The 26419-nt window shown below is 38.0% G+C and overlaps 2 protein-coding genes across 9 annotated transcripts in view; both read left to right on the top strand.

Annotated features, from left to right (window-relative positions):
- Positions 1–2031: 2031 nt before the first annotated feature.
- tox4b (TOX high mobility group box family member 4 b) lies at positions 2032–14886 on the top strand. 7 transcript variants are annotated; one of them, XM_058782983.1, is made up of 9 exons: positions 2032–2234; positions 4102–4200; positions 5882–6139; positions 6686–6946; positions 7691–7999; positions 10574–10654; positions 12617–13162; positions 13444–13598; positions 13712–14886. In XM_058782983.1, exons 1-9 carry the CDS (start codon positions 2229–2231, stop codon positions 13767–13769), a joined length of 1773 nt encoding a protein of 590 aa, XP_058638966.1. In that variant the 5' UTR covers positions 2032–2228; the 3' UTR covers positions 13770–14886. The 7 variants fall into 7 exon arrangements, with proteins under 7 accessions (XP_058638966.1, XP_058638967.1, XP_058638963.1 ...); XM_058782980.1 differs by lacking the exon at positions 2032–2234 and adding an exon at positions 2462–3326 and having other exon boundaries at positions 12620–13162; XM_058782981.1 differs by lacking the exon at positions 2032–2234 and adding an exon at positions 2468–3326 and having other exon boundaries at positions 7694–7999; positions 12620–13162.
- A 1064-nt stretch (positions 14887–15950) lies between these two features.
- Positions 15951–26419, top strand: part of supt16h (SPT16 homolog, facilitates chromatin remodeling subunit) — a 13151-nt gene continuing 2682 nt past the window's right edge. Inside the window, exons 1-19 of one of the 2 annotated variants that reach the window (XM_058782778.1) lie at positions 15951–16498; positions 17626–17718; positions 17801–17971; positions 18834–18986; positions 19079–19225; positions 20343–20494; positions 20571–20743; positions 20833–20923; positions 21015–21088; positions 21366–21478; positions 21566–21631; positions 22012–22110; positions 22196–22311; positions 22810–22963; positions 23041–23168; positions 23452–23714; positions 24717–24835; positions 24909–25147; positions 25691–25766. In XM_058782778.1, the coding sequence (XP_058638761.1) occupies positions 16433–16498; positions 17626–17718; positions 17801–17971; positions 18834–18986; positions 19079–19225; positions 20343–20494; positions 20571–20743; positions 20833–20923; positions 21015–21088; positions 21366–21478; positions 21566–21631; positions 22012–22110; positions 22196–22311; positions 22810–22963; positions 23041–23168; positions 23452–23714; positions 24717–24835; positions 24909–25147; positions 25691–25766 (2493 nt within the window). In that variant the 5' untranslated portion in view covers positions 15951–16432. The remainder of the gene's footprint in view (positions 16499–17625; positions 17719–17800; positions 17972–18833; positions 18987–19078; positions 19226–20342; positions 20495–20570; positions 20744–20832; positions 20924–21014; positions 21089–21365; positions 21479–21565; positions 21632–22011; positions 22111–22195; positions 22312–22809; positions 22964–23040; positions 23169–23451; positions 23715–24716; positions 24836–24908; positions 25148–25690; positions 25767–26419) is intronic. The other variant, XM_058782779.1, reaches the window with a different exon arrangement.

Below are 26419 nucleotides of genomic sequence, written 5' to 3'. Positions count from 1 at the left end.
CTGGGGAAACAGCGGAAGCTTGAAGGTATCATTCTCTCTGATGAAAACAAGTTCAGTTCCAAATGTGTCTTTTGTAGATCACATGACGCCACCCTCGTGAACCCTGGTCCTCCAGCGCTGTACCATCTGAACACAGACAGAACAGATATCGCTGGGACTGAGAGGAAGCTCAGACGATGCACGTACGGAAGAAGAGCCCGAAAAATGAAAATGGAACAAGAATGGAACCAACTGTTCTGTAAAAAATGAACATACAAGATGAAAAAGCAGAACTGATGCTGATCCATCAACCAAAGAAATTCACTTACAATGACTTGATAAAGTTTCATTATGAAATTACTGAATATATATCCTCAGAAAGCTTATTTTAATTATTTACAGTTTTTTGAAACACTGTAAAAAGTATCTTAGTGAAATGATGATTGAATTGTTTCAGATTGTGCATACTTTAGGTTCAACTTTTTCTTAAGATGTTGGACCTTTTATTGAAAGTATTAACCTACTTCCAACTCTACAATAATACATTTATCATAGTTGTAAACGGTTCGTGGATTTCACTTGTTTCAGCATCTGTAACTCGCTGAATATTTGAGCTGAGAGCTCAAACTTTTATACAAAGCACCCGTATGTGTTCACTGCAAAAGGCACCAATTCAAACCTCTGCAAGAATATCACAGCCCTTATAAGTTGATGTTAAATACACGGAGTGCCCTTGTTATAACCCGCCCCACTGTAACAGTTCAATTCTTTCACCAAAATCAGTTTTTTCTTTATAAAATCTGCATATATCTATTTACAGCCTTGATAAACATTCATATCAGATCAGGGTGGAAGTGTTTAATAATGAAATGATACCCCTGACAGGTGGAGGTGCTGTCACCACGCTCCCCTTGTTACTCCACCCGTCTCCATAGTCTTTGGTCCTAAACAATGTCTAAATGAGTTGGGAAATTACAGTAAAAGCAAAAGAATGCAAACCGCTGTAGAGTTGGTGTCGAACCGGTGAATGTGGTTTACAGGTTTCATAGACAAATATACTTTTTATCCATTTAACACATCATTGCTGAATAAAAGTATTAATAAAAAAAAAAATGTACTGACCCAAACTTTTGAATAGTGGTGTATATTGTAACACAAAATTAAAATTTTTAATTTTCATTCATATTTTGAATTATTTTTATATTTTCTGTCTTCATAATATATAATTTAGTTCAATTTTAGTTCAAATTTTAGTAATTTTGTTGAGTTTGTTATTTTCATTTTTTATTAAATATGTCTGTGTAGTTTTTAGTTTGTATTATTTTTGTTTCAGTTTTAATTGTTTATATATATATATATATATATAAAATAAAATATATAAACATATATAATCATAATCTCATCCAAAATAAGTTTTGTTTTTACTATTTGTATGTGTACGGTATATATTTATTACGTATATATAAATGCAAAAATGCATGTATATATAAGAAAATATGTTGTTCATATATTAAATATATTTATGTAATATAAGAATATAAATATATAAATGTATATACATGTAAATATTTTCCAAATATATACTATATGTGTGTGTGTCTGTATTCATATATACATAATAAATGCACACAGTACACCATATATTAAATCACCAAAAACTTTTATTTCAGATGCAATTAATCATTTGGCAGCACTAATATGTGTATATATAATTTTGCATATACATTTTTTTATGTATGTTTTTTCATTAAACTGATTTTTACAAGTTTTATGGTTTTAGTTTCTAATTGTCACATTTCTAAAAGTGATATTAAATCATATGAAATCAAATTTGTTTACTTTTTAAAGCGTTTGTGCTGTTCGTGATGTCTGAGAAATATTTAAAAACATTATAAAACTTCACAAAACTACGGTAAATCATTTTAACGTTAGGCCTTTTAATATTATGAAAACCATAACAGACGTCCAGCTGAGAACAATATGGAACAAAAAAACAACCGCAAGCAGTTAAATGTGCACAAAATACACGAATTAAATAAACTGAATTAAAGAAATATAAAGCAAAGTGAAGATTGTCGGAAACTGCGGTTGCCGTGGTGATCGTGTGAGGGGCGGGGCCCGCCGCTGCGTCACATCCGCTCATCTCCAACCCGGAAGACCATGATGCGCGATCCCTTCGCGTTTATTCCGTGAGAATCGCTTTGATCGGACACACGCACGCACACACAGAGAGAGAAAGCGTGTGGAGGATGGAGGTAAGAAGCCAGAGCTGGCGGTAGAAGTGCTAGAAGTCCAAAACAAACTCCCAAAACTCCGCCAGTCCCGCGACAAACCCCGCTTCCGCTCTGAACACCAGAGCTACGAGTCTTCTCGCCTGTAAACACGAGCCTCACTATCCGTGCAACCGCTGACACACACGGGTCGCTTGCTGTGAGTTTGAGCATATATCCTAATGTAAAAAAGCGAGTTTAAAGTGTTGTAGAAATTAGCTGGTGTATGATACGGAAGACGTAATGTTTATACTCTTCAATAGGCCACAGGACAAACCATCAGCGCTTGAGTGTGGGGGGGTGTTATTCATTAAATGACACGTTTAATAACGAATAACGGTGTTTCGGTCTGTTCGCTTTAGTATTGTATATTTGCGATGTTTTAATCCGGTTATGTGTAAAAGCAGAAGGTTGCTCGTTTAAAGTTCACTATTGGACGCGACCCCTCCGCTCGCGTTGTTTTGGTCGCGTCTTGAATCCGTGATTCCGGATCGATTGCGGTTCCCGCGGCGCTGAGATCAGCGAGAAAAAATCGCGTGGATCTGTTTATTTACTGACGCTTTTCAGACGCGTTCGGTTTGATTCGTGCGCGGTGTGTGTGTGTGTGTGTGTGTGTTAATCTGCAGCGGAGCGTGTGTTTGTCATGTGCTGTCATTCATGTGGATGCGGGCTTGAGTCGGCGTCACCGGACGCGATCGGTTCGCTTCATCCTTCTGTCGTGCGACGACGCTGATCCGTTCTCGTTGGTGTTTTCAGAATCGCGAAGGTCGTTGTTTCAGATGTGATCGGTGCCGTTACCGCAGTGCGCCTGGAGCCGAGCAGAATGATCGAACGCGAGCGTCCCAGTCGGCCCTCGTGACGTCACGCCGCTTCGTTGTTTGTCTTCTGACAGATGCGCCGCGGTTACACGCGCTCTCGCGTCCGTTAGTTTGACGTTCCCCGGGTTTGTAGCTCTCGGTGTCGGTCTGAGGCATGGACCTTAATTTTTACTCGGATCTGTCGGACGGAACCGGGCAGCCCGGTGACCCGGAGTTCCTGGATCCTCAGGCGTTTAACGGATTTGACGCCGTTCAGAAGGTAACCTCGGTCGCTTCATGTCATCTTCCCACTCATCAAACCGTGACCGGTCACTGCACACTGTAAAGCGATGGAAATATGGAGCCATGTGCCTTTTTTAAACCATTTTTCATAAGTGACCTGCCCACATCAGACAACTAATATATATATATATATATATATATATGTATGTACTCTAACTCTAGCACTCTGTTCTATTTCTATTTAAAAACTTTTAGACTTGCATTTACTAACTGCTTGTTTTCTTAAAAAAACAAAAAAATGAACACTAGCTTCTCTATTCTTTTTCTATTCTATTTGTTTTATTTTTATTTATTATACAGTTTACGCAAAGCAAAGGCATGTAACACTAGCTTGCTCATCTTTTATGTTTTCTTTTCATTTATTATATAATAATAATAATAATAATAATAAAAAAGCTTTACTGCATTAAGCTAACTGAGACTTGTCATAGCACTTGCGTATCATTGCTCTTCTGTAGGTTTTGATTGCTCCTGTTGTCCTCGTTTGTAAGTCGCGTTGGATAAAGCGTCTGCTGAATCACTGAATGTGATGGTGCAAGTAATTATATAATATCCACGTGCTACTTGAAAGGCTACAGAAGTAAAAACGTGGTATTACCATGGTAGTTTTTGTTAGTGAACCCCAAAAACATGATTATTTTAAATTGATTTATACCGGATTACACATTATCAAAGCATAAACTGATTTTTCATCGTATTAGAGACGTTATTCAGCAAATCAAACTCATTGTGTGTGTTTGTGTGGTCCTCAGTTCCCGGGAGGAAGTGACAGCTACCTGGCCATCAGCGGCGAGGCGCATCACTTCCTGAGCTCCTCCGAAGTGCGACTGTCCTCCGCCTTCCCCGCCGAGGTCAGGAACCCTCTGCGCTCATGTTGTCTTCCACCGTATTAACATTATTTGGGCTCAGAAGCTCAATACTCTAGAAGAAATAAGTAGGGATGCACCGATAACACTCTTCCCAGCACTCGCCCGATACCGATACTGTTATTTTGGGTTCTTGCCGATACTGACATTTTATTGTAAACTTTTCAAATATTGGGTACAGAAACCAAAAGAGCATGTATCATGTTAATTGGTTCACTTCATTAATCAAATAGATAGTCAAATTCTCAACATTTCTCACATTATCGGAGTTTATTCGCGTATCTGTTAAGGAACTTGTGCATCGTTATTCTTGCTTGTTTTTGAGATGTAAAGGTATGAAAGTTATAGTGACCCAAATGATCACGTTATCAGTATGATCACGGTATTGCTCAAATGTGCTGGAGATGTTCAAAAAGTAGACGCATAAATCACTTCACCAAGTTTTATCTTTAAAAATCAACAAATAAAATGACTTTTTGTTTGCATAATCACTAAAACAATAACATCACCAATGTTCAAATCGCGGTGATCGAATACGGTTTTAATGAGCATTAAAAAAATGAACCGATAATACTAACCGTGGGGAATTTTATCATGATTTATCATCAAACCGATAATCGTTACATCCCTACACTCAGCGTGCTTCGCTTCTCAGCTCGCGCACATCAGCTGTACAGCCGCTAATACTGAATGTTCAACATTATTCACTGCATACATCTGCTTCGTAGACATCCTTAATCTCTAATAACTCCATTCTGCTGTCTGTTGTTCTGTTTCTTTGTCTGAATATGGCACTTTAACGAGTACAGGAGCTCAGTATCGGTACCGATATCGGTGCATCCCTAGAAATAAGTATCAGTTGTATGTAAAGTGACCCATAGTTTGACAGTTTACTCACGGAGCCACATTGAGACGCTCATATCTCTGGAAATGAACCATGTAGAGCCATAAAAAGGAAGATACCAGATGGAAAGTTAGTTTAGAACCAACATCTAAAAGGATATTAAGATCTCTTGAATAGTTCTTCAGTTACAGGCATGCGAACCTTAGGGGAAAAAGTGCTTTTTCATATTATTGTGAAAATAACATGATGCTGCCATCTTTCTAAAGTTAGTTTGGCTCTGAATCTCGTTAAAATGGGCATTTTGACCCTCCTCTACAAAATACTGGATTACTGTGTAAATATACATCAGTGACATGTAATATTTTGGTTTTCATTACTTATGTTTGTCAGGAAAAAAAAAAAAATTATGTATCAGGGCACGTTTCTTAAATTTGGTTGATTTGGCAATGAATGTCCCAACAAAGATTCATTTGAAGAGCATTCATGCAGCTCTTTTCCATTAAAACAACAGTTCATCGTCGTATGTCGAGCTCCAAAAAGGAAAGCATTTACTGACAAACAAACAGTTTGAAAACAGATTTATTATATTATTATTACGCTGTTGTTCAAATGTTTGGGTTGGAAAGATTTCTGATTATTAGCAATGTTGAAAACATTAATATTTTTGTGGAAACCGTGATGCATTTTATTTTTCAGGATTCACAGATGAATAGAAAGTTCAAAAGAACAGCGTTTATTTGAAATGGAAATCTTTTGTAGCGTTATAAATGTCTTTATCATCACTTTGTTTTGAGTTGAGTTCTGCTGGTCTGGTGTCTGCAGACGTTTCACACACCCAGTCTGGGCGATGAGGACCTGGATCTGGACCCGGACTCGGCGCTGGGCGTCTCTGACGTCGTGTCTGATTTCGGAGAGCTGGGCGACGGCGGGCCGGCTGGTGTTCCCGGGAACGCTGTGGTCGGAGGAAACGATCCGTCATTCGCCTCCACCTTCGTGAACGCACCGTCACAGAGTCTGGAGCACCTGAGTCTGATGAGCCAGCAGAGCGGCGGACCCATGCTGGGCTCTGCGCTGGGAATGGTGCGAGACACACACACACACACACACACACACACACACACACACACACGCACACGCACGCACGCACGAGTCTATAAAAGTCATTCTGATACTTAAATACAACAAACCTGCATTTCATGCCCATTAACACAAACTAGAATCTGTCTGTATATAGGGTTGGGTATCAAGGGGTATTTGATATTGATATTTTGATTCTGTTTAACGACTCCTGCGTTCGCATTTTAATGTGATTTAAATGAGAATGAAAGTGACTTAAAATGTTGAGTAATATCAAATGTAGAACTTCCAAATGATATGAAAATAACTGTGTGAAATAACAAAATAAAAGCCTCATAAACTTGCAAATAACCATATTTATCTGTAAATTCACATAGATATAAAAAGAAGCAAAAAAAAGTTTCACTTTTGATTAACAGTACACCACTGCAGAATGTCATTTCCCCAATGTCAGGACGGTCTGATTTCCTGTTACAAAATAAAAGCCCTCCAAAACTCATTCATATGAATTATGTCTTCGTCAGTGTAACGATGGTTTTGTCGCGGCAGGATCTCGGTCACCCCATGGGCTCTCAGTTCAGCAGCTCTTCTCCGATGACCATCGACGTCCCGCTGAGCGACATGAACCACGGCCTGCTGGGACACAACCAGCTGACCACCATCGACCAATCAGAGCTCAGCGCGCAGCTGGGCCTCAGTCTGGGCGGCGGCACCATCCTGCCCCGCCCACAGTCACCTGACCAGCCGCTGTCCTCCACCGGCTCGCCGTCCGACTCGCTGCAGGACGACGACGTGGACGACTTCAGACGGGTGCGGCTGCGCTTTTATTCCTTGCTTATTAAACGTATCGGCGGCTATCCAACCTTTACCAGGTTATTTATGATGATTTTTATGAAAATTAATTTCAGGAATTAAAATTATTTTCTCTTTAGAACAATGTTAAAATATATATATTTTTAAAGAAATTATTTTTGGGTGAAACGCTGTTTAATACGTTTCTACGATAAATTATTAGAAGTTTGTGCAATTCTTAAATGTAAGAAATTTAGTACATTTTAGTTTTTTACTTAATGTTGTTTTTTTAAGAATTATTTTCAGCGATACAAATTATTTTTAAGCTTTTTTTTGTATTTTATTACTTATTTTTTAAGAACATTTTGGGAAAACTTGCGATGTTCAAGAAAATTCTTTTCAGGAATTTAAATTATTTTGTTTTCAGAACAATGTTACGCAAAAAGATACGATTTTTTAAAGAAATGTCTTTGGGGAAGAAGCTTTTAAGTAATACGTTTCTTAAGATAAATGCATTTGTTATGAATACATTTGTATGCATGTTCATGAATGCAATTCTTGAAGAAAAATCTTAAGACTTTCTCAAATATTCTTCAGTATTTTGTAGTTTTAGTAGTTTTAAAATTGTGTTGATTTAAGAATGATTTTTGATTGCTTTAACTGTAGTGTTTAGATCAGTCTGAAGTGAGCAGGTGGTTGTTGAGGATGTGTTGCGTGCGTGTGGCCTGATCTGTGTCCCGTGTGTGGTCTCTCTGCGGTCAGAAGAGTGTTCTGGTGGACTCTCCGGTGACTCTGTCCGTGTCTCCGGCTGTTATCTCCCTCTCTCCGTCTCTGTCGGAGCAGCCGGCCGTCCCAGCATCCTCCGCTGCTCCCGGACGGAAGGGAGTCGGCATGAAGAAGGGCAAGAAGAAGAAGGACCCGAACGAGCCGCAGAAGCCCGTGTCTGCGTACGCACTGTTCTTCAGAGACACGCAGGCCGCCATCAAGGGCCAGAATCCCAACGCCACCTTCGGAGAAGTGTCCAAGATCGTGGCCTCCATGTGGGACAGTCTGGGAGAAGAGCAGAAGCAGGTACAGAAACATGCTACATTCACTCGTTATTCTCCAGAATTCATGTTCTCGTGTTCTTTGGGATTTGATTGAAGTATTTTCCGGGTCTGGAAAAGTGCGGAAAAATATTTGCATGCAGACTATTGCCCCTATTTAGTTTGTTTTTTGTTATAATAGAAAATTAAGAATTTAATGAAAACTAGTTCTGTCAAACGATTAATCGCATCCAAAATAAACGTTTTTGTTTACATAATATATGTGTGTACTGCGTATATTTATATTGTGTGTGTGTGTATGTGTGTATATATATATATATATATATATATATATATATATATATATATATATATATATATATATATATATATATATATATATATATATATATATATATTACATGTATATAATATAAATATATTTAGTGCTGTCAAACGATTAATCGCATTCAAAATAAACGCTTTTGTTTACATAATATATGTGTGTACTGCGTATATTTATATTGTGTGTGTGTGTGTATATATGTATGTATATGTGTATATATATATATATATATATATATATATATATATATATATATATATATATATATATATATATATATATATATATATATATATATATATATATATATATATATATATATATATATATATATATATATATATATATATAAATATATATATATATAAATATATATATATATAAATATATTTAGTGCTGTCAAGCGATTAATCGCATTCAAAATAAACGTTTTTGTTTACATATGTGTACTGTTTATTTATTATGTATATATAAACACACACATTCAGTATATATTTTGAAAATATTACTGTATGTGTGAGTATTTATATATATATAATAAATATACACAGTACACACATACATATACATACACACACATATATATATATATATATATATAATATATGTGTGTACTGCGTATATTTATATTGTGTGTGTGTGTGTATGTGTGTATATATATATATATATATATATATATATATATATATATATATATATATATATATATATATATATATATATATATATATATATATAATGTATATGTTACATGTATATAATATAAATATATTTAGTGCTGTCAAACGATTAATCGCATTCAAAATAAACGTTTTTGTTTACATAATATATGTGTGTACTGCGTATATTTATATTGTGTGTGTGTGTGTATATATGTATGTATATGTATATATATATATATATATATATATATATATATATATATATATATATATATATATATATATATATATATATATATATATATATATATATATATATATATATATATATATATATATATATATATATATATATATATATAAAATGTTACATGTATATAATATAAATATATTTAGTGCTGTCAAACGATTAATCGCATTCAAAATAAACGTTTTTGTTTACATATGTGTACTGTTTATTTATTATGTATATATAAACACACACATTCAGTATATATTTTGAAAATATTACTGTATGTGTGAGTATTTATATATATATATATATATATATATAAATATATATATATACACACACATATATATATATATATATATATATATATATATATATATATAATATATGTGTGTAAACAAATTAATCATTTGACAGCACTAATGAAAATACATTTGTTATACAAGAACTGTGTGTTCATGGCAGCTGTTTAGCGATTGTTAAATACGCACTTTTTGATTATGCAAAATGCAAGTTATAAGCATTTTGGGTTTCTTCTCAATATTCTTAGCACCGTATGACATGGCCTCAAGCACCTTTGCAAAAATAAAAAATATACAGACTTTTATGTGCACATGAGAAACCATTAGACTTATATAGGACGATGCACACTGAGCCTTATCTTGCACCATCAGCACATTTCACAGTGTGTTTTCTTGGCCTCCGCAGAGTATGCATTAAAGAGACCCAAGGCCTTGAAATATTGCATACTGCCGTAACGAAAGCCAAATTTTAAACTTTTTTTTTTTACAGTACCAGTCTTTTTTATAGACCCTTGAACTTGGCAAATTTTGTCATCAGCTCATTTCGTGTCATGGTTTCTCCACCACTACAGACGATGTGTTAAATTGGACATTATGCCTTGATATTAGCGGTAATACAATAAGAAAAGCCAAATTTTAAGAATGTAGATGTCTTTTAATTGATTCATAGTGATGCACAAAGGAGATAAACTTATATAAAACTAGAAATTGTAATGCATTAGCATGTAAAAAAAATCTCATGTGCGTGTGAATTGTTTCTCGAGGGCACAAAAATGTTGTGCATGTAAAATTTATTTATTTTTGGGATTCTGCATGTAATTACTTCGAATATTTACAGATGACTGTACTGTATACCAAATATAAAGCTGAAAATTATGCTCTTTGAACCATTTGTTAAATAAGGTCTAAAAATCTACCGAGAGAAATACATTTCTGTATTATAAATAAATGTGTGTGTATGTATGTGTATGTATGTGTATGTATGTATGTATATATATATATATTGGATTTGTTGGTCTTATTGCATTTATTTGAACACCTCAAGATCTTGACTGATTAAAATGTTTTTCCTTCTCAGGTGTACAAGAGGAAGACAGAAGCTGCTAAGAAGGAGTACCTGAAAGCCCTGACAGCTTATAAAGCCAATCAGCTGCCGCAGGTGAGCTTCAGACAGGCAGCAATAATCAATAATATTACCAATAATAATGCTTAACCATGTAGGATTTAAAAGCGTATATACAGCTGGTATTATCATCTGTCTTGACTAGTCAAATCTGAACACAGCTCAGCGTTTACTACCTCTGGATGCAACAGATATATAGCACAGACCCAGAAATTGGCTGATGCTAAAAAATAAAATCACAATTATTGGCCGACATAGGGGCCTTTTTTTTTGGTTTGGTTGATGTGTCTGGGGACTTTTATTTTGACAGCGCTGAGAATGCCAGCTGTGCCACATCCAGTCTGATGCTGTGTCTTATGCTTTATGTGAAATTATCACTACCTTGTCAGCGCTCCAGACTATTATTACACGTTTATTTCTTGGTAATACATATTAAAGCACTGAGCTGGAGTTTGGAAGTATGCAAAATTTACATTTATTAACAACAGTAACGTGCTAAATCTAAATTATTATATTCTACTCTTATTAAATGTACAATTATTCTTCTGTAGTATTAGAACTGAGCGACCACTTCAGTGATTATAAAAGGAACGCTCTTTATGTGATTCAGTAGCAAATGGAAGAAAAGTTTGTGTTTTTCAAGGCACTTTGTGACTCTTCTTGCTTCATACGCAAAAATAAAAGTGCAAAACTTTAACAAAATTTGATTTCCTGATGATTTGACATTTTTATAATTTCAAAATACTAAGCGAAAAGTAGAAATAAATGACTAAAAAGCCAATAAGTGTTCCTCTGCTGCCATCTACTGGTAATAATAATAATAATAATAATAATAATATTATTATTATAATAATTATTATTATTGTTTTTATTTTTAATTTACACAAGTGTTTGTTTGCCACTAAGATTATTTTGGTCATTCCATTAAAAACAGCAAAAGTTAAGCAGCATGCATTGATTAATCCCATAGCAAAAATATAAATATAAAATTGCGACCAAATTATGTGCTCGTTTGGCCAACTGAGAAAGTTAGTCGCAAAAGAGCGACCAGAAGGAAGAATGAGTGCCGACGCAGCCAGTGCGATCGCTCACCGTTGAGTCGCACCGGTCTGGAGCCCTGCTTGTGTTTATTCGTAATAATAGGGCTGTCAAAATGGTTGAAAAACTAAATTTGAATTTTGTACTTAAATATATTCAATATTCTAATTTAAAAGGCATAATTTCAGTTTGGGGGGAAAAAAGCTTTTGGTTTGTCTCCTGAGGCCACAAGAGGGCGCATCGAGCAAAATATTACTAATGCTCTTTTATTCAAAGCAATAAAATAACACGACTATCTTTGGAAAAAGTGCAGAATTTTTAAATTAATGTTAATAAACCATATATAATCAATTAATTTGCTTAAACGATTAGAAACAAAACAGCATCATGTATGTATAGTTTAATACAAAGGACTGAAAACCAATCACAAAGTACTTACTCGCTTAAAAACACGAGATACAGTGGGATGGGAAAAAACCACCATAAAGTCTGGACACATGTTTTTTGAAAGTTGAACTTACATTAATTTCACAAGCTTTCTGAACATGCGGCTCTCTTGTGCGAGGCGTGACGGTGATAGACGTCTCTAGAAAATGTGATAAATATGCGTTCTGTGTGAACGGCTTGGGTTCAGTTTTGCCGTAAACAAGATCTTCTCCGCATTGAAGTTCTCTTTTTCCGCAATATTTTGAATGAACAACGCAGCAGCGTCGCATCCAGCGGCTTCAACTGGATTAGCTGTGAAAAACATTATAATGCAACGACACCTACATCGTCTTCACATCTCGTGCGCCACTGATAAAGCAGCAGGACGCGTACCTAAAATTCGAATGTAATGTTTTTAAATTCTATTTTAAATTTGACAAATATTTGAAATTTAATTAATTTTTTTTTTGACAGCCCTAATTTGTAGAGTATGTTTAAGAGAAGCCTTGTTAATGTGGTGTTGTTTTTCTGCAGCAGCCGACTATTGAAGTGTTAGATGCTCCGGCGTCTCCTCCGGAACCGGCTCCGCTCGTCACGCCGCCGCCGCCGCCGCGCTCCTCCCGCATCCCGTTGCACGCCCCCGACAACAACACCATCACCAACATCTGCACCTCCAACATCATCCTGGACCTGCCGCAGGTGACCACGCGCTCGCGCACCGGCGCGCACAAACCACAGGCCCCGCCCCCCGCCAACAAGATCATCATCTCCAAGCAGCAGCTGCAGTCGCCGCGGCAACCCCCGCCGCTCCAGCAGATGCAGAACACGCCCCCTCCCCCACGCCTGCAGCAGATGCTGCATTCCCCGGCCCCGCCCCCTCTGCAGGCTAAACCGCGCGTGATCGCCACGGCAACTCCGCCACCGCCATTGCAGATCAAGATCGTCCCGGTCGTGCAGAGCGGCGTGAGCGCGCCAATCATCGTAACCACTGCCGAGTCACCAGCCGCCGAGGTGCTGCCCCCTGCTGCCATAGTAACGGACCTGTCGCCGATGGTAACCGAGGAGGTCGCTGAAGAAGGGGTGAGTGCGAGCTCTGTGCGCAAAGATCCTGTTCTTAATGAAAATTGTTTTTGTTTTGTTTTGTTGGTTAAGAAACTGTTTATGCAAACTAATAATAAATAATGAAAATGTAAAATGAATGAATATATAATTTATATAATAAATAAATGTCGAGATCAAGGGAATTTTGATTTCTCAGTTCATGACCCCTTTAAAATAAGAATAATCAAAGTCAAACCTTTACTAAAAAAGATGATCTTTTATTTTATAATGACTGTGTGTGTGTGTGTGTGTGTCATCAGATGGAGGTGGAGGTGAATGTGTCTCCGGCTCCAGACGCTCCGCCTGCAGACGCTCCCAGTGTGTGTGTCCGCGCCGGCTGCAACAACCCACCCATAGAGAGCAAAGACTGGGACCGAGAGTACTGCAGCAACGAGTGTGTGGCCACGCACTGCAGGTACACACACAAACACACACACTGCAGGTACACACACCAAACCAAATGCATATAGTCTTGCATGACCACCTGTTCATTTGTGCTGTTTCTGATGTTTGGTCTGATGTCTGCAGGGACGTGTTCATGGCCTGGTGCGCCATCAGAGGACAAAACTCAACCACCGTCACATAGAAACACATGGACACGGCTGAGACGGACAGACGTGTGTGTGTGTGTGTGGACACTGAACCCCCAGCGTGAACAAGAACAGCGGAAAACCCATCAAAGACTCAACATCAAACTGTTAACGCTGCTTCACATGCACAGACTGACACAGAAAAGCAGCGGAAATCTTGGGTTTATTAAAAAAAATGAATTTTAGGATGAAAAAATGAATATTTAAAGAGATCTCAATAATGTATCTGTATGAACGGATGGAGGTTCTTTTGACCAGGTGTGTTTGTTCACAGCAGAAACACATTTTATGTAAGTACAGAAACCTGTGCTTGGGTTATGGATTGCAATCTGAAATAGTTCACAATGCAACAATGCACAAAATCCAGCTTTTTTTTTTGTACCTGCATAGAGGATGTTTCTGCCGGTGTGTGTGTGTGTGTGTGTGTGAGAGACGGAGCACTAAACCGATTTTTAAGCTAATACACAGACTGTTTTAAAATCATGACGTCACTCATGTGAATATTCCTGATTTTGGGGCTTGCTTGATTTCTTTTTGAACAAGGCCAAAAATTACCATGGTAACTGGAGTTCATGGCCAAAACTCCGTTGTTGCTATGGTTACTGTTACAGTAGAACTATGGTAACTAATGGCCAAAAAATCAAAACCGATTCAGCAAAACGGCTCTGTTTGATGCCATATTTATTGTGATTTTATTATGCTAACAGTTGTAGAATATTTAATTTACATGAATGCGTTTGGCAGACGCTTTTATCCATTGCATTCATTAGATTTGATCCGTTCACGCGTTCCCTGGGAATCGAACCCGTGACCTTTGTGGCATAACTGGGAAACGGGTTACTGTGGTCAATTTTTTTGTAAAGGAGTGTTTTAATACCTTTTACATTCTCAGTACTTACTGTGACGCTGTGCGGATTAAAAACAGATTTTATATTGGGGAAATCTACAGAAACAGACAATATACGTTTAACTGCTCGTGAAAATATGGTTTTCTTAGATTTTTCTTCACTTCTTTGACATCTCGGTTCTTTTATTGTGTTGAGGAGTTTGTGAGTTGAATAAACAATCAAATGGAAAAAATGAAAAGAAATAAAACAGTGACGTGTTTTGTAATGTTTGGTCATTACATTTGTGTTATCATTGGGATGATTCTTCAATTATAACCTTTCTGTCCCTTACAATGATTTTAAGGGGAAAAAATTATTGATAGATAGATAGATATTCGGTCTTATTCAGTATCACATTTATGTGATTATCATCTATGCAATTATTCAGTATTATATTTTGTAATATATGTTGGATAATTAAAAAGTAAACACAAATGATCTAAGAGTAACTTTATTAGGTGTCTTTACTAAATAGTTTAGTATTGAGGTTTTTTTTTATATAAATTACTTCATTTTAATAATTTAATATGATTTAAATTAGTATATTATTAATAAAATTACTATTATTCATGTTAAAGCAATCTAAAATGCAAAACAAATATGTAAATATTTATTTTTGTCTCACAATACTTGTTTTTAATGAAGGGCATACATTTCTTGACACTTTTAAAATCACAAAATTATTTATGGTTAGTATTTTTTCTGTAAATTAACGATTAAGAAGCCTGCTTTAAAGCATAATTATGGTCAAAAGTAAAATATGCCTATTAATTTAGTTTGAGCTGTCACAGTGCAGTGTATTAGCACTTTAACACATCATTAAGCTCATGAAATGTTCGTTTAATGATGTTTTTTTTGTTGTTTTGTTTTTAACTTCGTATGAACGCGCTGCTTCAGCTCTGAGCCCACGTGCTCCGCTGGAGTTCGCGCTCTTTCGAATGACACTGGATGGCGGGAAAAAGCCGTGCGCGCGGACGGCGGGAACGCAGTGACGTAGGCTTCGGGGGCGGAGTTTGCGCGGGAGCGGAACGCAGCACGTGACCGTCAGGGCGGGATTTCATTGGGCCCAAGCCGGATGCCGTGAGCGTCAGGGCGGGAGTTTCTGCGAGGGAGGGAAACGCAGGAAAACAAAAGCCGTAATGACCACCTCTGTTACTTTTAATAGCGAATATATAGTTAACAAACGCGCGCAGATTGATTTCAGTGCGTCGTTTTTTAACATACCGTGTTTTCGTGAAACAAGCACGTGTTTAGTTCATAATAATAATAAACATATCTTCTAAACAGATACAAAATGGCAGCATAAATAAATAAATAATCATCTCTAATAAATAAATAAATGCTATTAATTTAAATTAATAAAAACATTTAATAAAAAAGCAATCGCGTCAAAAAAAAAAAAAAAGCCCACTGTTTCTAAATATATTTAAATAAATAAAAGTTAAATATATGCATAACGAGCAGAAAGGGGCGGAGCTACAGATCAGCGGCACACATGCGTGTTTTATCATGATGATATATTCACATCATCAGCGACCAGACAGCACTTAAAACACAACGAACACATTTTAAAGAAGAATATCCGTCTTTTTAAATAGATAGCATTTATTTTCCGTGTTTTCGTTCTTTTTGCGTGTGTTGTTATTGTTTTGTCCAGTGGAGAGCAGAAAGAGTGGAAATCTCCGGAGTGTGTGTGTGTTTGTCCGCTCTCCGCTGCTGTACTTCAGTGTGTGTGAGTGTGTATGTGTGTGTGTGTGTGTTGATGTGATATTATGGCGGTGAATCTGGATAAAGACGCGTTTTACCGCCGCATCAAGCGACTCTACGGCAACTGGAAGGTACGGAGAGCTCACAGCCGCTCAGAAACGGCACTAAATCATCATAAGAATCATATTCTGACAGAAATTATTCTCGTATGATGTGTTTATGCGCCTCTGTGATGCTGGAAATCCTCTCTCACACACTCTCTCTCACACACACACATTCTCAGGCCTCATTTCCATATAACTGTTATATAAACACACGCAGGCCGCCGTGTGCGTCTCTGTCGGTCGGTACCGTGATCTGTTTCTGTTCGTAACGGAATCGCTGAAGTTTGCGAGCGTTTTGAGTGTTTTTGCGCGATTAGCGTAGCGGCTAATGTGCTAGCTTATTAGCATGTGGTGTTTTCACGCCATTTCCGCTCGCTTGTAATAAGTCTTGATAACGCAGGTGTGAAATAAACCCTCAGCCTTTGTGTTTCGTTTATGTTTTAGTAAATGTTTATCAGGTAAGCTCTTTATTTTGATGCAGAAGTTCATTAGCTGTGAGCTAGCTCATGTTGAGACATGCTGCAGGTGGGAAAGAAAATTATTATTACTGTTATCGTTAAGTTATTTTACTTACGATAAAGAATAAAAGACCAAATCATGTTTGAAAAGCAATATAAGGACATGTTTTCCCCACCAGCACAGTTTCATTGCTAAAGAGATATGTTATCCTTATGCTTTATGATATAAAAGTTGTATTTTTTTGTATTGGATTATTTATATAATAATTTGAACTGATATTGTACAGTGCAATATGTGCATAATCAAAAGTTTTTAATTTGAATCATTTTGTTATATTTGGTTTCTTTTTAGCTTTTATTTTTTAATAATAAATATATATATTTTTAAATGTATTGTTATATTTATTATTAGTCCATTATTTTAAATGATTAAATATTGCTGCATTTGTTTTAGAATATCTTTAAATGTAAAATAGTAATAACTACAAAATTATACAATTATGTAATTAGTTTCTTTTTTTTTTTTTTTGCTTGTACCAAAAGCTAGCAATTATTGCACAGTTGCATATCTAACCGTTTACTACTTTAAAAACCTGCTTTAAAAACAGTGTTTGTATGGGTAGACATGATGCAATGAGTTTCTCATAACTCTTTATGATATAGTTGTGCACCATAACCCTGTTTTTTCCGTGGCAGAAAGGTGAAGATGAGTTCGGGAAGGTGGACGCCATCGTGGTTTCTGTTGGAGTCGATGAGGAGATCGTTTACGCCAAATCTACAGCCCTTCAGGTGCAATAAAACGCTGTTTATGAGAACACTAATGCCATCAGAGATCATTGCATGCTCATGTGTTCGTGTTCTCTGTCCGCAGACGTGGCTGTTTGGTTACGAGCTCACAGACACTATCATGGCGTTTTGTGAGACCAAGATCATTTTTCTGGCCAGTAAGAAGAAGGTGGAGTTCCTGAAGCAGGTCGCCGTCACGAAAGGCAATGAGAACGCAAATGGGATTCCTCCGATCACGCTGCTCGTCCGGGAAAAGGTATGGCACGCTTAACGCTCTGCAGTCCTCTGAACCGCTTTAAAGTAGTGATGGGAGAAACAAACTTTGGTGAAGCTTCCAATCAATTGCTTCACAAAATGATTCACGGTTTCGATGCGCTCGAAACGCCACACGCTAGTGACACCTGCTGGTCAAAACTGTGTAAATGCAACGAAAACTCAGGCCAAAACATGCACAAAAACAACTTTTACAAACCCAGTGCAAATGCTTTCTTGAAATTGTAATATTAAATGCAATTAAAATGATAAAATGCCATTAAATGTGAAGTGTCTGTAGCCTATATGTGACCCTGGAGCTCTAAACCAGTCATAAGGGAGCAAAAAATCTAAATATTGAGAAAATCGCCTTTAAAGTTGTCCAAATGAAGTTCTTAGCAATGCATATTACTAATCAAAAATTAAGTTTTGATATATTTACGGTAGGAAGTTTACAAAATATCTTCATGGAACATGATCTTAATATCCTAATGATTTTTGGCATAAAAGGAAAATTTATAATTTTGACGCATACGATGTATTGTTGGCTATTGCTGCAAATATAGCTGTGCTGCTTATGACTGCTTCTGTGCTGCAGGCTCACATGTGTTTTTAATAATTATTGTTAACTTGCAGGACTTGTTTTGTTTGTTTTATGGAAAGCTTGTCTAAACAGGCCATTAAGAGACTATTAACTGTTATTCATCCTTATAATTATACAAATGCCTGATTAATAAAACCGATCCGAGATCAGAGACGATGGTTCTTTTGGTATTTTGATATGCGCTCCGAACCACTGTTTCGAGAAACAAAGCTTCATTTAACTACTTTAAAGCGGTAACGGGTTTTTAATGTTTGTGTGACAGAACGAGAGCAACAAGGTGAACTTCGAGAAGATGATCGAAGCCATCCGAGGAAGTAAAGACGGCAAGACGGTCGGCGTGTTCATGAAAGACAAATTCCCTGGAGAATATATGAAGAGCTGGAGCGACATGATCACGGCCGAGGGCCTGGAGAGGGTCTGTCTGACTGACTTTCACACGCAGACCGCACTGAACCGGTGGCATGCAGTGACATGATCTGAGCGCGTGTGTTTGTGTCGCTCTGTCAGGTGGACATCAGCACGGTGGTGGCGTACACGATGGCGGTGAAGGAGGACGGAGAGCTGGCGCTCATGAAGAAGGCGGCTGCCATCACCAGCGACGTCTTCACCAAGTTCTTCAAGGAGCGAGTGATGGAGATCGTGGACGCCGACGAGGTTCGTTCACACACGGCTCGCTCAATGGTTCATATAGCGCAAACTTTTCATCTCACAGAGTCATGAAGACAGGAGGAAATTAGGATTTTGGCTTTAAGGAGCCAGAGAGGAATCATTAAGATTTAAAAAATATATATATTTGTTCACCAAGGCTGCATGCATTTGATCAAAAATACAGTGTAAAAATGTTAAATATTATTATAATTTCAGATAACTGTCTTCTATTGTAATATGTAGTATGATGTAGTTTAATTCTGCATCATTACTGCAGTCTTCAGCGTCACATGATCTTCAGAAATCATTCTAATATGCTGATTTGCTGCTCAAGAAACATCTCTGATTATTAGCAATGTTGAAACAGTTGCGCTGCACAATATTTTTTTCGGAAACCGTGATATATTTTATTTTTTCAGGATTCACGGATGAATAGAAAGTTCAAAAGAACAGCATTTATTTGAAATAGAAATCTACTGTAACATTATAAACGTCTTTAATGGCACTTTTGATCAATTTAATGGATCCTTGATCAATAAAAGTATTTATTTCTTTAGTAAATCATTTTAAAAATTCACTAAATGGTTTATCACTTGAATAGGTCCTAAATTTGTGATTGAACTTCAGAGGGTGGTGATTTAAAAAAAAAAAAAAGGTAAATAGTTTAGTATCATTGAGATTAATATTGTAGTTTTTATTAATATTTTGAATTGTTTCTTTTTAATTTTGGTTTTATTTAGTGATTTTATTTTGTCGCTATTTATTTATTGATTGTTTTAATATCAATATGGCTTTTATTCACTTTTCCTTCGGTATTTAAAATAAAAAATTAGATGTTGTCTTTGTAGCTAGATAATGTAATAAGCCCCCACCCACCCCAAGTAATCAGTTGTTTTTTATGGTTAAGTTGATGCTAATAATCTTGGTAAGTGCTTGATGTTCATAAACCAGTTACACGTGTGTGTATATTGAATAAAACATGTCTGAAGTATTTTAAACCTGCAGTTGAATGTGACACAGTTAAGTGTAATAATGGCTAATCTGAAATGCATGATTTATTCTGTCGCTAATGTTTCCCGGTCGCGGTCCGGCTGCTAACGTCTGTCCCGTGTCTGTTCATCAGAAAGTCAAGCACAGTCGTCTGGCCGAGTCGGTGGAGAAGGCCATCGAGGACCGGAAGTTTCTGGGCGGCGTGGACCCGTCGACCGTGGAGATGTGCTACCCTCCCATAATTCAGAGCGGCGGCAACTACAGCCTGAAGTTCAGCGTGGTCAGGTGAGAGCGCAGCACGCACAAGCTTGTTCTTCTGAAGAGACGCTCCGGCGCTAAACCCCTGCGACTCTCTCCGCAGCGATAAGAACCACATGCACTTCGGTGCGATCACATGCGCCATGGGCATCCGCTACAAGTCCTACTGCTCCAACCTGGTGCGCACGCTCATGGTGGACCCGCCGCAGGAAATGCAGGACAACTACAACTTCCTGCTGCAGGTGGAGGAGGAGCTTCTGAAGGAGATGAAGCACGGTGAGCCGGCCGAGAGCGAGTGTGTGTGTGTGTGTGTGTGTGTGTGTGTTGAGGAATGGTTTAATAATTAGTGTGTGTGTGTTGTACAGGAGTGAAGCTGTGTGAAGTCTATAACGCCGTCCTGGAGTTCGTCAAGAAAGAGAAACCAGATCTGGTCAGCAAACTGACGAAAAACCTCGGGTTTGTGTCTGAAACGCTTCATTCTCCAGATCATCGATATGAAGTGTGTAAAGTGAGCCGAGTGTGATGTGTGTGTGTGTGTGTGCTGCAGGTTCGCTATGGGCATTGAGTTCAGAGAAGGGTCGCTCGTACTGAACGCCAAAAATCAGTTCAAACTCAAGAGAGGTGAGTGTGAATATGAATCTGAGCCTGTTGTACAGTATTTAGTGTTATTGCATTAAGATACTAGCAAAATATTTAGTTCCTGTTTAAACCGCGTTTACCTTAAAATGAAGGTTCATGATACTGTTTGAAAAGTGTGTTAAGTGAGTTGTGTGCATCTATAATAGGGCTGCACATTTGTGAGGGAAAAAAAGTAATTGCAAATATTATTTTTATTATCATTGTTTTTAATGTGTGTAATATAAACTCTTTTAATAATTGCGCTCGTGTGTTTGTGCAGGGATGGTGTTCAGCATCAGTCTGGGATTGGCTGATATGATCAACCAAGAGGCCAAGAAAGACGAGCAGAAAAAATACGCCCTATTCATCGGAGACAGCATACAGATCAATGAGGTGCGTTACGCTCTTTAATGCTTCGTGAGCTGGAAACTCTCTGTGAAACGCTTTCCAGTAATCCTCTGCTCGTGTTTGTGATCGCAGGAGGATCAAGCGACCGTCCTCACACCCGTCAAAAAGAAGATCAAAAACGTTGGCATTTTCCTCAAGGTAACGACAGTCTGTCTCAACTCGCTGGTCCAAAATCACACTCGGTATAAATGCACAAACACACAACCCATCCAATGTGATTATTAGCTGTTTCTATCCATATATTTAATGAATTTTGAGATTGACTTAAAAAAAAAAAAAAAGTGGATTCAAACACCAAGATGCGTGTAATGTGCTTAAAAACATTTGTGCTCGACTAAAGCTGACACTTTTTTTTTTTTCCTCTATTTATTTGGTGATTTATAGTTTATATACGCACGCGTGTATGTGTGTGTGTGTGTGTGTGTGTGTGTGTATAAGACGACCCCCCTTTTTCCAGATGTACCTGTTGGAAAAAGGCTTTTGAAAACCAAATCTTTAAACTCTCTCTGTGTTTCTAGAACGACGATGAAGAGGACGAGGAGGAAGAGGACGATAACGCGGAGGAGCTGCTGGGGAAAGGAGCTCGCAGCGCCGCCCTGCTGGCCGACAGAACCAGGGTATGTGCCGCCTCCTTGTTCATTACTCTTCAAAACTCACCCGATTCATACCTGCGTTCTCATTCACTCTCATCTGATTGGTCAGAACGAGATGACTGCTGAGGAGAAGAGGCGGGCCCATCAGAAAGAACTGGCCAATCAGGTGAACGAGGAGGCCAAGCGGCGTCTGACGGAGCAGAAAGGAGGACAGCAGATACAGAAGTACGAGAATGAACACGTTTGTCACATTAAGCTCATTTAATTATGACCCTGCAGCACAAAAGCAGTCATAAGCAGCACAGGTATATTTGTAGCAAGAGCCAACAATACACTGTATGGGTCAAAATTATACATTTTTCTTTTATGCCAAAAATCATTAGGATATTAAGTAGAGATCATGTTCCATGAAGAGATTTTGTAAGTTTCCTACCGTAAATATATCAAAACTTAATTTTTGATTAGTAATATGCATTGCTAAGAACTTCATTTGAACAACTTTAAAGGTGATTTTCTCAATATTTAGATTTTTTTTGCACCCTCAGATTCCAGATTTTCAAATAGTTGCATCTCAGACAAATATTGTCCAACAAACCATACATCAATGGAAAGATTAATTATTCAGCTTTAAAAAAAAATAACCTTATGACTGGTTTTGTGCTCCAGGCTCACATTTTGTCACGTTAGTTTGACGTAAAAACTCTTCTCACGCTTCCTCCTCAGAGCCAGAAAGTCGAACGTGTCGTATAAGAATGTTTCCCAGATGCCCCGTGAGAAGGACATCAGAGACATGAAGATCTACATTGATAAGAAATACGAGACCGTCGTCATGCCCGTGTTCGGCATCGCCACGCCGTTTCACATCGCCACCATCAAGGTAAGCGCACCGCGCCGCTCTGACGCTGACCGCGCCTCGATGTGTGCGTCGTCTGAGACTCTGACGTGTGTTTGCAGAACATCAGTATGTCTGTGGAAGGAGATTACACGTATCTGAGGATAAACTTCTTCGTGCCGGGCAGCTCGCTGGGACGCCATGACGGAAACATCTTCCCCAACCCCGAGGCCACGTTTGTCAAAGAGATGTAAGGCTTTGTGATCTCCAGGGCTGCGCTGCTCAAAGCATCGTAAGCCGAAGTTGATCGTAGCGCCACTGATGGCAGTGATTCTGCGATCAACAGGCTTACGATGCTCTTGAGAAACGCAGCCCAGATTTATTACTTTTTTGATTAGTGTAACACAAACTACAAAATCAGTCCTGTGGTTGGTTAATGTGTCAGCAAACACCTGTTTGCTCTTATTTTGGTGCACCTTTGTTATAACTGGCCAGAAAGCTAGTTTGTGGTTTAACGGTCCTCTCTCTTCCAGTACGTACCGCGCGTCGAACCTGAAGTCGCCCGGCGATCACTCCGTTCCCTCCACCAACCTGCAGAACGCCTTCCGCATAATCAAGGAGGTGCAGAAGCGCTACAAGACCCGCGAGGCGGAGGAGAAGGAGAAGGAGGGCATCGTTAAACAGGACTCGCTCGTCATCAACCTCAACCGCAGCAACCCCAAACTCAAAGATCTTTACATCCGGCCCAACATCGCGCAGAAGAGGATGCAGGGCTCGCTGGAGGCGCACACCAACGGTGAGAGCATCGGCGCTTTAGTAGGCCGTTAATGTGGGTTTAAATGACCAATCTAGAGAAGAGCGGCTGAAGTGATGCTCATATGCAATGCAGGCTAATGCTGCTGAATTATAAGGACACTATGGACCATTTGCGCAGGATAAAATCTATCAATTCCAATTGTTTCCTAATAAAATGGCATCAATCGCCATCATATAAAAGCCTTTAACCCTTATAATTAATTCAAAATAAGATTTCACATTCCAGGTCTGTTGGTACCAGAAGTAGTATTATTTTGTGAAAGTCAACTACATTTTTCTCAACTGAGACTTTTATTTTTTTTAAATTGCAAAATTCTTTGAAATTCCAAATTAGACTTGAACCACAACCAAAAAAATTCCACATTTTCCAGAAAGTTTGGAAGCTTTGTAGGATTTTCTGCCCCTTTGCAACCCTATTTGTTTTTCAGTATTGCTGAGAACTTTTATTTGAATATCATTCAATTCATACAAACACATAATCTGAGAATTACCAGTATTAACCCCATTTAAATGAATGGATTTTAATTAAATTCCTTCAGATTTATTACTCATGATTGCTCAGGAACAGTCCAAATTTCTAATAAAACACTAAAACAACACAAATATTACTCTGAGAAGTCTTCATACAAAAACTCATTTTATTTGCATAAAATCAGATTTTTATGCTGCAGTGTTTGTTGATGGGCATCGTATTCATGTTCTGGTCATGATGTGGGAAAAGGCTAAATATATTTGACACTGATATAACTTCATAGATAATTTTACAAAAGGTGTTTTTGACATGGTGTCCCATACATGCCTGGGTCAAAATGTGTCTCCTAAATGATAATAGTGGGGAAAAAAGTGTATTTTGAGTTTCTTAAAGCATTTGCAAAGTTACATTCCCTTACTCAAAACTATTCATTAGAAATTGTATATCTTCTCCAGGTCAAATCTGACCTGAACGTGTGTTAATCGCAAGCGACTCTTCGTGTCTCTCCAGGTTTCCGTTTCACGTCAGTGCGTGGCGATAAAGTCGACATCCTCTACAACAACATCAAACACGCCGTATTCCAGCCCTGCGACGGCGAGATGATCATCGTGCTGCACTTCCATCTGAAGGTGTGCGACAAACTAAACGCGTCTATCCTGTGTCTCGCGGACTGACTGTAACGCTCTTCTCTGTCTGTCGCAGAACGCCATCATGTTCGGTAAGAAGCGTCACACAGACGTTCAGTTCTACACGGAGGTGGGCGAGATCACCACAGACCTGGGCAAACACCAGCACATGCACGACCGCGACGACCTCTACGCCGAGCAGATGGAGCGAGAGATGCGGCACAAACTCAAATCCGCCTTCAAGAACTTCATCGAGAAGGTGGAGTCGCTCACCAAGGAGGAGCTGGAGTTTGAGGTTCCTTTCAGAGATCTCGGGTGAGTTACTCAAGGTTTGCAAATGCAGTGTTTCTTGGGAAAATGCAAAATTTCTCACAAACATTTTGCATTTTCCCAAGTTAACGTGTTTTATGGAAACAAACTTTTGACGACACTTTCTCAGGGAGTAAAGTTTTATGAACAAATGCAGAGTTTTGCAAGCAAACAAAGCTTCTTGGAAGCACACAACTTTTGAGAGAATGCATATGTTTCGCAAGTGAATGCGAAGTTTATCGGGGGGGAATTACGAAAGGTTATAAATGAAAGATTGTGCCAAAAGTCCTAATATGGAAACTTTATTGTATGCTAATTACTAGCTTCAGGTACGTGATCGCTTATTTTATTTACTTTAAATACATTAATATCGGGGCAAGATTAGGCACAAAGTCATGTTGTTGTGAATTAGCAAAAACGTTTTTGTGCATCTATGTAACCTAATTATTAGCAAATGAGACCCAGTGTCTTTTCTCCAAAGCTCATCTGGTTTAAGCACCGTGTAAGTAGTTGTTTAATCATCATGTGATTGGTGTTTTTGCATTTTAGGTTCCAAGGCGCCCCCTACAGGAGCACCTGCCTCCTGCAGCCCACGTCCAGCGCCCTCTGTAACGTCACGGAGTGGGTGAGTGTCTCGCCAAGTGAAAACCACACACGGTCATAAGCAGCACAGGTATATTTGTAGCAACAGCCAACGATACACTGTATGGGTCAAAATACAATTCTTCCTTTTATGCCAGAAATCATTAGGATATTAAGTAAAGATCATGTTCCATGAAGATATTTTGTAAATTTCCTACCATAAATATATCAACTTCATTTTTGATTAGTAATATGCATTGCTGAGAACTTCATTTGGACAACTTTTAAAGGAGATTTTCTGGTCCAGGATCACATTTATTCTCTTTTTGCAGAACATTTGCTGCTGAATACCATGAACAAAAATCAGCAGGCTACATAAAAACTGAGTTTGATTTAAGAGCAGTTTGTGTGCAAAATAGAGCTGCACAATTCTGGATAAACTAAGACTTTATTTATTTATTTTATAAATGGAGATTGTAGTTCTCATAATTCTGAAGAAAAATAGACAACTAAAGAAAATCTCATGGAATTTCTGAATGAATCGATTCATTGACTCACTCAAGATTGACTTGTTTCATTATTGAATGAATCAGTGTTTTTGAACGAATCACTTGAATGAATGATTCAAAGACAAATACATTTTTAAAAGCCCCTTTTCATCACCTAAACAAAGAAAAGATTTCTGCACACAGGAAT

This window comes from Onychostoma macrolepis, chromosome 07, assembly GCF_012432095.1.
Source record: "Onychostoma macrolepis isolate SWU-2019 chromosome 07, ASM1243209v1, whole genome shotgun sequence".
Lineage (NCBI taxonomy): Eukaryota > Metazoa > Chordata > Actinopteri > Cypriniformes > Cyprinidae > Onychostoma > Onychostoma macrolepis.
The sequence above is the reverse complement of the archived record's forward strand: the minus strand, read 5'-3'. Positions and strand labels throughout refer to the sequence as shown.